Source organism: Misgurnus anguillicaudatus, chromosome 15 (genome assembly GCF_027580225.2).
Source record: "Misgurnus anguillicaudatus chromosome 15, ASM2758022v2, whole genome shotgun sequence".
Lineage (NCBI taxonomy): Eukaryota > Metazoa > Chordata > Actinopteri > Cypriniformes > Cobitidae > Misgurnus > Misgurnus anguillicaudatus.
This window is the reverse complement of record NC_073351.2, coordinates 18979055-18993711: the sequence shown is the minus strand read 5'-3', so window position 1 is coordinate 18993711 and position 14657 is coordinate 18979055. Positions and strand designations below refer to the sequence as shown.

The following is a 14657-nucleotide window of genomic DNA, read 5'->3' as shown; positions in this document are numbered from 1 at the left end:
GAAAAAAGCTTTAAACATGCAGGCCTGCAAAGTCTGGATACACATCTAAGGAGGCATTCTCAGTTTTTTTGCTAAAACATGAGCACAGAATTTGGATGGAGTGTAAAGCGCTGATATACATTCCCAGTTGGAGCACACTGGTGTAAAGCATCTCGGAGCCCAGTATAAATCAAACTGCCGGCAGATCTGGACTGGCTCTGGAGAAAGTGCAGAATAAACAGGGTATTTTCCCCACGACTCCTATAGACTCTATAACACTGAGTAAGATAGAAGACAGTATTTGATAAAGTTCTGCCAGAAAGTAATGGGATTGCTTTTAATAAGACAAAACAATATGAAAGTGGAAAGGAATGGAGAGGAGAGGTCATGGCTAGTGCGCTTGTCCCCAAGCCAAGTTCTATTTCTGGCTCTAAGTCAACAGTCCTGCCATCCCCTCCACATAGAGTTCCCACTGCTATGATTATTATATTTACTAATAATACATCCAATCCATCTTGCACCGTTGAATGCGTTTTACTTATGTACAACAACAAGACGTATGGTATTAGTACAGATAAGGTTACACTCAAACATATGTAAGGATGAAACGTGTAATGCTCCTTAAGCGCTATCTGAGTAATGGCAGGGTATGTTAGCGCTCTCCTAGAACTAATGAAAAGCGCCCCGTTTCATTTAAGGAAAGTGGTGGCGTAATAGGCCTTCATCTCACAGAGTGCTTTTTCAGGTAGAGGGATGGTCTGCTGAAACACAAGAGCTTCATTAATTACATTAAAAGGGAGCCTGTGCCTTTAAAATACAAAGAATGCTTATGTTAGTATGCACTGTATTCACATTATTCGAATGCATTTCCAATACAGGATTGTGCTGAAGGTTTTTTTGGTATAAGGATTGTCACAAACAGTGTGAAACTTTTAACTGAGCTCAAAAAATAAATCTGTGACACTTATCTCGGGATTAACGGTGATGTTTGTACGCAAAGTGTCAGTCTGAAAGTCAAGATGAACGTTTTCGTGTGTTTCTGATTAAGTTCACAGAGATGAAGTCATGTTTGTTTTACTTGCAGGGGCTCGGGGAGGCTTCAGCGAGGGGGACGAGCATGGAGGGAGACTGCCTCAGCTGCATCAAATACCTCATGTTTGTCTTCAACTTTCTTATCTTTCTGAGTATTTTCATGTCCTCCCTATTCATCCTGTACGTTAGATATACCAGATACAGTGTGAAATGGAGTAGATGACCACTCAAAAAAAAATAAAATGCCATCATTATGGAAGTTGTAGGAAATGTAGTCCCGCTTTTCAAAGAAAACAGCCAACTCATCTTTTATAACACATATTCATGATTTGTCAGTTTTTTATTAAAGGGACTCTCCACTATTTTGAAAATATGCTCATTTTCCAGCTCACCCAGAGCCAAACATTTGATTTTTACCGTTTTGTAATCCATTTAGCCGATCTCAGGGTCTGGCGGTATCATTTTTAGCATAGCTTAGCATAATTCATTGAATCTGATTAGACCATTAGCATCGCACTAAAAAAAATTATCGAAGAGTTTCGATATTTTTCTTATTTAAAACTTGACTCTTCTGTAGTTACATTGTGTACTAAGACTGACTAAAATTTAAAAGTTGCGATTTTCTAGGCAGATATGGCTAGGACTATACTCTCATTCTGGCGTAATAATCAAGGACTTTGCTGATGTAACATGACTGCAGCAGGCGTAGTGATATTACGAACTGCCCGGAAATAGTCCCCTTTGCTACTTTCAATAGCAGGGAACTATTTTCAGACACTGTGTAATATCATTGTGCCTGCTGCAGCCAAGTCATTGATTATTACGCCAGAATGAGAGTATAGTTCCTAGCCATATCTGCCTAGAAAATCGCAACTTTTAATTTTCAGTCGGTCTTAGTACACGATGTAACTACAGAAGAGTCAAGTTTAAAATAGGAAAAAAATACAAACTCTTTGGTTATTTTTAGCACGATGCTAATGGTCTAATCAGATTCAATGGATTATGCTAAGCTATGCTAAAAGTGCTAGCGCCAGACCTGGAGATCAGCTGAATGGATTCCAAAAACGGTAAAAATCAAATGTTTAACTCTAGGGGAGCTAGAAAATAAGTCTATTTTCAAAAAAAGTAGAGTGTCCCTTTCATGATTAGTTAAATTGAAATGAAATTTTTGCAAACAATCCCCAAGATTCAGAATGTGGTAAATGTATGGGTTGTTCAATGACTGGCTCTTATGTTTTTCATTTGATCCTCTTCAGTTTGAAATATTTAGTTACATCCATTCCTTGCATCCAAAACAGATGCACTGGGGTTTTACCGAGCGATCTATCAAGATACTCATTTATGAAGGATGCACTTCATTTATTCACTTCAATCATTTAACTCCCAAAATTCAGCCTGTAGACAATTCACAAATAGCCGTTTGAACACTTGAAATAGGCAGAAAGTGCTTTGATCAGTAATCTAGGTTGACAGTGTAAATTCCCACTGTGGGATTGCTGTAGACAGAGTAATATCTGGACCACAACCAGACTCATCTCGCTTGACTAAATAAATTCTCTTCCCACACAACATGAATAATGTTAAGCACAACGCTCACAATTATACAACTTGTAACACCTGCTCATATTTATTCAATGCTCAAACTAATAAAACAGCTGTTTGGTTTGATAAAAGCTGCCTTTCAAACCTTTTATGACAAAAATACCTGCCTGCGACAGAGTTCAGCCTGACACGCAGACTACTAATTCCCTCCGGAAAAAGATTTCTAGGTTTGGCTCACAAGAGAGAGAGACTGAGGAATATGTTTTTGTGTGAGGCTGTTATCTCGAAACCCCCACAAACACACACACACACACACACACACACACACACACACACACACACACACACACGCACACACACACACACACACACAGTTGTTCAGCTGCTTAATCACCAGTCTGATGTCTGCCTGATCTTTCATCTGTGTGTGTTTGTGAGCTTGAGGTGTCTGGAGGGGGGGGGGGGTGAATGGGTATCACTTTGACAGGTAGAAGATGTGGGAAGCTGCAAAGGCAACAGCAGGGCTTCCCGGCTAAAATTCCTCATTCTGCCTTTATGCTTTTACCTTAAAGCTTGCGCTTTTACTTTCAGTAGCCGTTTACTCAGAAGTGATTTATTTCCAGAGTAAAGCCCATTAGTTTTCCTGCCTGCTGGCACCTTAACCTTCAGGTTCACTTTAGCAAGTACCAAATGTAAACAGCTCAGCAATTTGTGCCCTTACAGTGGTTTTCATTATTTATCATGACTGTTATATTGTAGTATAATTCCTTCCTTTGTGTTGTTTTGCAGTAAAACATTATTTTAGCAAGATAAATAAAAGATTTGTGAGATATTAAGACTTGTTTATAGATATATTTATTTCAAGATCCAACTGTAGTGAAATATATATGAAGAGTTTGGTTCAAAAATGCAATAAATCCATTTTGACTAATGGGTAAAAATGTTTTCTATACCAAGAAAGTGACAAGATGAAAACCACTATTTTCTGTTACAAACTTTCACATAGCATCTTTAGGTTATAATAACATAAAAAATTCAAATCCATAACTTGATTTTCAAAGATTTATTATAAAAACTGATTATATTTCCGCAAAATGCACTAAATCCATTAAGTTTTTTTTCAAATTGCTATAAATCTATTACATCAATTTATAAATGTGCATTCATATTTGCCATGTTAAATTCGTAGTTGACTAGGGTGGCCATTCGTGTCAGTTCCGCCAGACACGTCCCGAACATGTTTTCGGGTGCGTTCTCCGTAAGTCGCGTTGGTCGACCGCACACGTCATCAAGGTTTAATATTTCGGGTTCAATTTCAGAAAAGCAACCGTTACATTTCAAGGTAAGAATGAAACTACAATGATTATATGTTTTAAAAGAAATAAATCTTAATTTTCTAATGTATTTTAATTGAAATGTGAGAACCTCGATGACGTATCCGGAGAACGCACACGAAAACATGTTCGGGACGTGTCTGGCGGAACTGGCACGAATGGCCACCCTATAGTTGACTAGTGCTATACACTGATTAAAAAATTTAACATTAATGTCATTAAACAAAACACTTACTTTGTCACATTAAGAACACTTTCATTTCTGCTATTATACTTGGTACGTCGTCGCTGAACTTTTTTAACAGCAATTAGCTGTAAACATTTTTGTTCCTGCTTTTCTGATTTTTGTTGACTTTGAGTAAAATAATGGAAAGTTTTTCATAAGATCCTCTGAGGTCAATGTGTTAGCATGACAGAAGCTTGATGCTGTCGTGTGAGAACAAACAACAGCCGGCATTTTTTCTTCGCACGAGTGCCTCTCGCGTAAATTATTAGATTTGAATGGCCTACGTTTCTTTCCGCCACAGAAAACCACCACAGGTTTATCAATGCCATCAAAATTACTATTTTGTTTTTGTTTGTTTGTTGATCACGAAGTACAAAGTAGATCAGGAAAACTAGGATTCTGTCACTGTGTGTATTTAATGCGCCGCCATTGTTGTTTACAATATGTGGAATGGTGCGCTGTGATTTGTTGAGCAGATTTATTGCATTCTGCAGAGGAGGACCGGCGTTTATCGTGTTTTGGGTAAAAAAGGAGAAAAGATGACAGAATAACACGGCGGATATCTGATTTTGTGTAAAATTAAGAATATACTTTTTAATACTGACCTGATACAATACTGATTTTGGTGGTAACTCTTTTTTTTGTGTTTATCGCGTTTTGGAACCAAACTCTTTATATAGTCAAGTGGAACATTTGTGTACAATGTTACATTTTGTTTCTCTCTCCATCTCAGTTGGGCGGCTCCTTCCTGCTTGGCGTTGGGGTTTGGGTGGTGGTGGACCCCACAGGTTTTAGGGAGATAGTGGCAGCCAACCCCCTTCTGTTCACAGGAGTCTACATCATCTTGGCTATGGGAGGCATGCTTTTCTTACTGGGGTTCCTGGGCTGCTGCGGAGCCATACGAGAAAACAAGTGTCTGCTGCTTTTTGTGAGTCCTGTTGTATATCAGCGAGTTCTTGTGTTTCAGTAATCTTAATTAAGGTGGTGTCATATTGTCCTAACTTCACAATCTCTCCCTCTGCAGTTCTTCATGCTGATCCTCATTATATTCCTGGCAGAGCTTGCGGCTGCAATACTTGCCTTCATCTTTCGGGAACACCTGAGTGAGAGTCTCCAAAATGTTGAGAGAAAAGGTTGTGAGCAGTATCTCTAAAGTTGTTTAATTTCTGTCTATAGCTGACCAGAGAATACTTCACTAAAGAACTGAAGAGTCACTACCAAGGTTACAACAACACGGATGTCTTTACATCAACGTGGAACGCCATTATGAACACAGTATGTGTTGATGAATCTTTATTTTTATACATCAACTACGAACGAAGCAACTATTAAAGGTTGTGATGAATAGAAATGAATGATAATTGAATTTCTAATTTGGTTAGAGTGGAGATAGGTAATAAAAGTGTTTACTAGACAAGAAGTCTCACAGATTAAAGGGACACTCCACTTTTTTTTTTGAAAATATGCTCGTTTTCCGGCTCCCCTGGAGTTGAACGTTTGGTTCTTACAGTTTTGCAATTCATTCAGCTGATCTCTGGGTCTGGCGCTACCACTTTTATTACGGCTTAGCACAATCCATTGAATCTGATTGGACCATTAGCATCGCACCTAAAAAAATAACCAAAGAGTTTCGATATTTTTCCTATTTAAAACTTGACTTTTCTGTAGTTACATCGTGTACTAAGACAGACGGAAAATTAAAGTAGGGATTTTCCAGGCAGATATGGCTAGGAACTATACTCTCATTCTGGCGTAATAATCAAGGACTTTGCTGCCTTAACATGGCTGCAGCAGGCGTAGTGATATTAAGCAGTGACTGAAAATAGTCCATTTGGTAACTTTCAATAGCAGAGGACTATTTTCGGGCACTGCATAATATCCTTGCTCCTCTTGCAGCCATGTTACGCCAGCAAAGTTCTTGATTATTATACCAGAATGAGAGTATAGTTCCTAGCCATATCGGCCTAGAAAATCGCAACTTTTAATTTTTTGTTGATCTTAGTACATGATGTAACTACAGAAGAGTCAAGTTTTAAATAGGAAAAATATTGAAACTCTTTGGTTATTTTTGAGCACGATGCTAATGGTCTAATCAGATTCAATGGATTATGCTAAGCTATGCTAAAAGTGCTAGCGCCAGACCTGGAGATCAGCTGAATGGATTTCAAAACGATACAAATCAAATGTTTAACTCTAGGGGAGCTGGAAAATTAGCATATTTTCAAAAAGTGTCCCTTCAACTTACAGATTTTCCAAAACATAGCAAGCAGCCTTACTGCTTACATGTATCTGTCCAATGCAACAGTAATGTTTTACATTAAAAAACTCAATACTGTGCAACAATCAACATTTTCCTTAACATGTCTGTATGATTTTTTTCACAGTGTATTTTGAAATATATATGTATGTATGTTTGTATGTATGTGCAATGCATTATGCATAAAAACAGATGGATTTGTGCAGGCAGCTTAGGTTGCATACGTACTGAATCAGCATTGAAAGCACCTCTGAAGGCAACTCAATAGGTTTCAGAACAATAAAAAATGTCAAATGTATTCACATTCTAATATCACTGAGGGTTTAAGTTCCTAACTGGGATTTATCTTTCATCTCTCTGGTGTAGTTTGACTGCTGTGGAGTGAACAGTCCAGAAGACTTTGAGGAAAGCCTCTTCAGGCTTATAAACCCCAGTGAAGTGGTGCCCGAGGCATGCTGCCGTAAAAACAGTCACCCTGGAGATGTGGTTTTCAGTAACAGGGAGGAATGCCTCTCGGGCAACATGCTGTACCGCAACAACAAGGTGGGCTCTGATACTGTACAACAAATCTCACGTCTGTTTAAAAGCTCACAGCTTTTTTAATACACAAAGAGGGAAAATACTGTTACCGCTCAGATTTTGTCACAGTCTTAGTGCTGACCAAAGCTTTTTCCACATTCTCAGCGTCTGGGGAATGTGTGCAAATGCGAGAGTTTCCTAAATGACATTGTGCAAGGGAATGAGAGTGAAATTTAAGCGGGGGTTTGCCAACAGGGTCCTTTAGACGTACAGATCTGTCTTAAAGGTTGCAAGCCTATATACTGAAGATTTTGTGTTTTTATGTCTTTTAATTTTGTGCAATTGACTTTATTTTTATTTATCTATGGAACAATAGTCTTATTTATGCATTTGGCAGATACTTTAACAGTACAGTGCATTACAAGGTATACATTTTTTATCAGTACACTCTCAGAAAAAAGGTACAAAAGGTGTCACTGGTATGGTACCTTTAAAAAAGGTCAATTTTGGTACAGATATGAGCTACCAATGTGTTCCTTTTGAGGAACCAATATGCACCTTTTAGGTACAAAAGTGTACTTTTTGAGAAGGTACTGCCCCGGTGACAACTTTTGTACCGTTTTGTACCTTATTCTGAAAGTGTATGTGTATACCCTTGGTTCGAAACCATTACCTTATGCACTGCTAATGCAATGCTCTACCACTGAGGTATACAGGAACCCTGATAGTTGTGTTTATTCTAATATTACTTCATTATGAGATGCTTGTTAAACTAAAAACAACAAAAATCATGAAAACAGTCCATGCAACTCATGCATTATATTGTAAAATACTCTGAAGGCATACAGAACAATGCATTTGTGTTCATAATAACAGACCAAAAGTCATTATTCAATGATTAATCTTCTGCTAAAATAATCTGTTAGCACTGCTGTGCTGTGTTTTTTTATCAATTATTCATTTAACTGTACAATCTTATGATTTTTTATGTTTATATTTGGATTGGCAGGGCTGCTATTCATCAGTTGTGGACTACTTTGAGATGTACATTTATGTCGCTGGTGCCCTGGCTATTGTTGTACTCACAATTGAGGTACAGTATGACATTGGCTTTTGTATTGATATAACATCTGTCAGTAGATAAAGATAGCATAGATCTTTTGAGAATCACCACAAATACACAAAGAATCTGAAAATATTTTGCACATTAGAGAATAGGAGATACTTACTGTACCTTTAAATTGAATATCTGCTGCCCTCATGTGGTAGTGTCCCGGAAGTACAGAAATAAATTGTATGACGGCAAAATAGTTGAGAGTTTTTAAAAGCTCACATAACAACACATGCTGTTTCTGCTTATCTCATATTAACTTGGGAGTACCTACTGTAAAGAGTATTGTATCCTTCATATACCGAAAGCTACTTACCGCCTGCGACTCTAGCTTTAAAGAGCCCTTTAACTGCACCATAGCAATCTTTAATAGGACCTTATTTAGTTGGCTTTATTTTGTGAGAGTAATAGCATCAAAGCTAAAATAAAAGTTCAACATTTAACATGGAGGAAATTTTGGCAGTAGTCACCAACAATACATTTCATGGGGTTCAAAGTAATTTTGAATGCATAAAATTTGTGTCTTTTTTATTTTTGTAAAACAACTATTTGGACATTTCAGTTTTTATTTCATTTTTATTATTTATTTCATAAATGTATCTAACAAGTTTGTGTTTGCTTTCTCAACAGCTCTTTGCAATGGTCTTTGCCATGTGTCTGTTCAGGGGGATCCAGTAGATCAGTTACACCAAAATGCTTTTCGAAAAAGGACAACACCATAAAATAAGACAACTGAACCACTTGCCAAAAGAATGTTTTACTTCATTTTATATCTTTAAGATTATTAATAAAAAAAATGAACCATTGACCTGTACTTCACAGCTGGACCTTTGAGGTACAAGGTAACAAAAATAAAACATTGACAAAAAGAACATTCTTTGAATACTGCGAAAATGGGCTTTTTGTTAGAAAGTCCTTGTGTAATTTTGACCAGGTGTTCAAAAGATAACCTGAAAAAAATGAAGGTGCTGCACTGATTTTGGATGAAGAATATTTATACTGATTAATGCTGGCTTGTTTGTATAGGCATTTGTGCTTTTAGAAATCGACCAAACCACTTTCCTCTCACCCAACACATTACCACACTCCTTGAATGCAAGCTTTCACTAGCACATTATATTAGTGTTGTATAGTCATGTGAATTTCGATTTTTATCTATTCTTCTGTGTGAGTGCAGCATTTGAGATCTATGTGTGTGTCTGTGGAGGGTGGGTATCCCCTCTCCCTGCTTGAAAACCAGCATCTTTTTTGTATTGTGATGTTAATTGCCATAGTAATTATATGTGATTTTAGCTAAAATTGATGTGTATGCATTTGTATTGAGTTAAGACTAACATTAAAGCAAACTTTTGCTCACATGTCTCTAAACAAAGTATAATCTTTGGAGTTCCATGTTTGTTCCCACAAAAAAAAACTGTAATGTGACAGTTATCTGCACATCAGTGTTTTTTTTTTTTTTTTGTATTTAATCATTTACAAATGCTTTGCTTTTTCTGCCAGTCAGGAGCATTGGCCCACATATTCTAGACCTGGATTGCCCACGACAGAAGAGACATGTAAAACACTGAATCAGTCCATTTAATATTTAGGAGTAGAAGTGGTATTTATGAAAAGTAGCAAAACACGGAAAATAGCAGAAAATATGTGCCACAAAAATGTATGTAATAACAGCAATATGAGAACTATAGAAAAACCTGTGCTATTGCGCCATCTTGTGGTGACTGTTATATAAAATAAAGGTTGCTGCATAGGCCTACATTATTTTCTAAAAAGAAATTATAAGAAATCAACGATCAAGTAATAAGTAATATCAAATAATATTTGTCAAAAGAAATTAAAATGCAGTTTGCCTAAACTGAATTATGCACAAAACAAATAAGCCTATTCACTCCCACATAAAAAGCAAAATACCTGAACCTAGATTTAAAGCATTTATGATTTGTATTACATTCATTGTAGACATCTCAATTTTATTAAAGAGTAACTAAACCCTAATCCAACTTTTTTTAGTTACTGATCTGTAAGAATGATGGTTTATTAGTGCTGTTCATTGATTTTAGTAATTTTTTTGACATTTGGATATAAAGTGTTTCAATCGAGGGGCAACCTTCCGATCTCTCTAATGAAGCCAACACGGAAGTGACTTAAACTGCAATTCATCGACTGGCCGCTTGAGGCTGGCTCCAAAAGGGAGTCAAGTCCCATAGACTCCCATGTTAAAAATGGCCAACTTTACAGTAGAAAATAATATGTTTATAGCCTGGTACAAAAAGTGTTTTTGACCTATATAGCTAATTTTGCCCTTCATGACAACTGTGAGGGGGGTGAATTTTTTTGTAACTCATCCGTTTAGATTATATTAAGCCTTAAACTTCTGCATAATTAAGGGCGTGGCCGCTTGAGTGTCGGTTGAACAGCCACTACTGTAACTAGACTCGCGCTAGGCGGGCGTGGTTTCACCTCAGCTTCACCCATGTCCTGCCTCTTTACCCATTTTCGGTTTTCCGCGAGTAATTCGCGGGGACGCGCGGCCAAGATGGCGACGGCAGGCAACGCCTACTTTAAGCTTCAAAAGCGATCTTCACAAGCCAATGGGTGACGTCACGGACACTACGTCCATATTTTTTTACGGTCTATGGTTTCAATACTACAATATATGGTGTAAAAACGTCTGAGTGCTGCCCTCTTCAGGTTGAACGGTGGCTACTGGAGTTGAATTTTCCTATTGGATGTTGGGTCCAAAAAATGACTCGTGACGTAAGCAGTTTCAAGCTTACCACGCCCTTGTTACGATCTCATCACACACTTGGTACGAGCTTAGGTCGTCCTAGTCTCGCGTAGCCAGACCTTCAATACTGATTGTGGGCGTGACGGCTGAGACTAAGGTCGTCCCCTCTATCTCTGTTGGGATCTGCCTACTTTTCTTGCATTTTTCAAATATTGCCAGTGGGTGGAGTCAGGCTCTGACCGGGGGTTTAGTTACGCTTTAAATATTAGACTTTACAAATGGTAATTAAAGGATTAGTCCATTTTCTTAAAAAAATCCAGATAATTTAGTCACCACCATGTCATCCAAAATGTTTATGTCTTTCTTTGTTCAGCCGAGAAGAAATTATGTTTTTTGAGGAAAACATTCCAATATTTTTTTCATTTACAGTTTCAATGCAGTTTAAAATTGCAGTTTCAACACAGCTTCAAAGGACTCTAAACGATCCCAAACGAGGCATAAGGGTCTTACTCTTATCTAGCGAAACGATTGTAATTTTTGACAAAAAAAATAAAAAATATGCACTTTTTAACCACAACTACTCGTATATCTCCAGTCATGTGATGCGCCATCGCGACCTCACGTAATATGTTGTCATCACATCAACTATGCCACAGAAAGAAGACCGTTCTGACGTTGTTATATTTTGAATGTCTTTGTGTCAGTTTATTGTTTAAAATGGTCCGCAAATGTGCGTTTCATATATGTAACACGTGACCTTTCCACATCATTACGCAATTATGTGAGGTCGTGCTGGGGTGTCACAGGAACGGAGAACGTTGTGGTTTAAAAGTGCATATTTTTTATTTTTCTTGCCAAAAATGACAATCGTTTCGCTACATAAGACCCTTATGCCTCGTTTTGGATCGTTTAGAGTCCCCCGAAACTGCAATTTTAAACTACACTAAAACTGCCACGTGTTGGGGTCCATTTAAGTCCATTAAAATGAGAAAAATCCTGGAATATTTTCTTCCAAAAACATAATTTCTTCTCGACTGAACAAAGAAATACATCAACATTTTGGATGACATGGTGGTGAGTAAATTATCTGGATTTTTTTTAAAAAGGACTAATCCTTTTATACGTCAGAACTCGTGGTTACTCTTTTGCTAGAATAAAACTATGATTAAGGGAAACAATCTATAGTTGTTTATGGACGGTGGACTCGCTATGCCCCGTAATCTCACATATAAAATTTAAATGAACAAACAACAATGATGCATTCAAGAAAAACAAAGGAAAGAGAATATGAAAGCCTCAGGTAAACACTAGGAAGGTCCTCCAGGGGGCGCGCGACACTTTGCTACGCGCTTGCGAAAAGTAACATGCCGGTTGCACATTACTTGTTTTAGTAGTTGGATGCAATTTTAGATGCAAATTCCATCTAAAATCTTTAAATCTGTAAAATGTAAATGTTTGATAGCTGTTTAACAATCAAAGTGAAGATCGTAGTAGATAAATAACTGGCAGGTTTAGTTGTTCCATATAGCATATAGAGGTATAAATATGAAATAATATTTCTTCAACATCATGTCATGATCACACAATCAGATGAGTAAGCCTTACACGCTTGTTACATTTTGCAGCTTAAAAATAAAATTAGTCAGGAAGTTCATAAAACTGTATTTTAGTATTTAAAAAAAGGAAAACTTTATCTTTTATGGACAATCTTGAAAAGGGCAGAGTGAAATAGACAAGCTAATAAACTTCATAGCTTAAACATTTATTAATAGTGTAAAGCAGATGAAGGTTATGTGAGTTAAACAGATAATAAAGGTGGCAGTAATTAACAGGTAGCCAACTCATCCATCATACTTAAAAAGGTTTTGAAATATTGCTGGCTTTAAGTTTAGTTTTTTCTCTGCATCTTTTCACCAAACACTTCTTCTTCAGTCCTAATCTCTATCTTAGTCTCTTGGCCTGTGTTCAGTTTTCTGTTTGTGCGTGTTTGCATGGAGTTTAGCAAAGCCTAAGGGACCGAAACACTGCCAGAAATGCAAGAAGAGGGAAGAGATCAGACCGTTCACAGAGTGAGAAAGTAAAACCGGGCTGTGTGAATGCCAGGCATCTTCCCTGATGGATTCATTTGGGAGAGACTCAGCCTCATCTGGAAGGCTGTCTGGTCCCAGTGGAGGGTTTATTGGGTGACAAGCATTGTGCTGGCGGTCTCCTTGTGGCTCTGGATGAAAACCAACACTGTTGCACAACTAAGAAGAAGAGAAAGTTTGTCCTTGAGCTCGGTGAAATATGTTAAATCTTGGCACTATAGTGATATGCTCATTCCACATAGTGTGTTCATTTTTCCCATGTTTATCTTTTTGACTTTTTGATGCATTGTATTTATTTATAGCACTTAACAGCCTATAAAGAATGTAAGTGCAATGGGGATCAAACCGTTTTCACATTTAAAACAGGAAAAAAACTAAATGATGATTCAATTACATCAAAATATCAGACATGTATTCTGTTTAATGTTAAATATGTCTATAGAAATTACAGTTTTACTGCCAGCTGTTTGCCAGTAACTTACTGTAGATTTAAATGTTTGTTATTTACTGGCAACAGTTTGTTCAAAGCTAAATGAACTTTAAACATTAACAAGTCTTTATCTTTACAGAATAAAATAACAGTCTCGTGCAAAGCATTCTGGGAACCAAAATCTGAAGGAAAAAACAGAAAAAGGTTGATGAGGATTTCTAGTTCCCAGAATGCTTTGCATGAGGCTCTTGTTATTCTGTAAAGGCAAAGACTCGATGTTTAATGTTCATTTAACTTTGAACAAACTTTGTTGCCAGTAAATAACACATTTAAATCCACAGTAAGTTGCTGGCAAACAGCTGCATAACTACAGCCATTCTTTACAGTGTTATGGCCAGTCATAGTAAATTATGTAGCATAGAACAAAGAGAGAAATGATGTATGGGAGTCTGCCATATTAAATCATTTAAACTAGGTTAACCATACATCCATAGGAATGCCGTGTAAACTCTCTGGAATTACAGTCAGTCATCATTAGGAACTGTTCTGTTGCTAAAGTGTAGTTTACATATAAATCCTTCTTTCACTTTCCACACCCTTTCTCTGGGTAAGTTGGCTATAGTGCAGATCTTAAACCACAAGAAATGTTTGTTTATTGAAATGTATGCATTTATTGAATTGAAATATTGCTGTACTTACAGAGCAAGATTATCTGAAAATAGCAGCTCATAAATCAATATTGTGAATTTCAGGTAGTGGCTAAATTGCAGTGGCCCTGTATATACTAAAATATACAGACCCTTTAAACCTGATTTTTTTCCCCAATTGGGTCGTTCCAAACAGAAACAGTATTTTAAAGAGTAACTAAACCCTAAACCAACTTTTTTTAGTTAATGATCTCTAAGAATGCGGCTTTATTAGTTCTGTTCATTGATTTTAGTAAGTTTTTTGACATTTGGATATAAAGTGTTTCAATACTACAATTTATGGTGTAAAAACGTCTGAGTGCTGCCCTCTTCAGGTTGAACGGTGGCTACTGCAGTTGAATTTTCCTATTGGATGTTGAGTCCAAAAAATAACTCCGGTTCAAGCTCACCACGCCCTTGTTATGATCTCACCACACACTTGGTACGAGCTCAGTTCGTCCCCTCTATCTTCGTTGAGATCTGACCAGGGGTTTACTTACGCTTTAACGTTTTCAGTTCAACCCTAAAATTGACGTTCCTGAACTGGTTAGAACAAACAAAATTTGTTCCCAAACCCGTTAATAACGTTCCATGTCAGCCGTGGGCATAACTGTAATTCTGACATGCATTTGTTTCAGCATTATACATGAATTAAGACAAGAACAATTTCTGCCATGTCGATTATTGGCAAACAACTTAAACAAATGTTTTTATTACAAAAAGAAT

At 37.1% G+C, this 14657-nt stretch overlaps 1 protein-coding gene across 2 annotated transcripts in view; it reads left to right on the top strand.

Annotated features, from left to right (window-relative positions):
• tspan18b (tetraspanin 18b) overlaps positions 1 to 9372 on the top strand; it is a 48854-nt gene extending 39482 nt beyond the window's left edge. For both annotated transcript variants that reach the window (XM_073853537.1, XM_073853536.1), the window contains exons 3-9: positions 1064 to 1159; positions 4847 to 5041; positions 5138 to 5216; positions 5294 to 5388; positions 6737 to 6913; positions 7899 to 7982; positions 8631 to 9372. In XM_073853537.1, the coding sequence (XP_073709638.1) occupies positions 1064 to 1159; positions 4847 to 5041; positions 5138 to 5216; positions 5294 to 5388; positions 6737 to 6913; positions 7899 to 7982; positions 8631 to 8678 (774 nt within the window). In that variant the 3' untranslated portion in view covers positions 8679 to 9372. The remainder of the gene's footprint in view (positions 1 to 1063; positions 1160 to 4846; positions 5042 to 5137; positions 5217 to 5293; positions 5389 to 6736; positions 6914 to 7898; positions 7983 to 8630) is intronic.
• The last annotated feature ends 5285 nt before the right edge of the window (positions 9373 to 14657 follow it).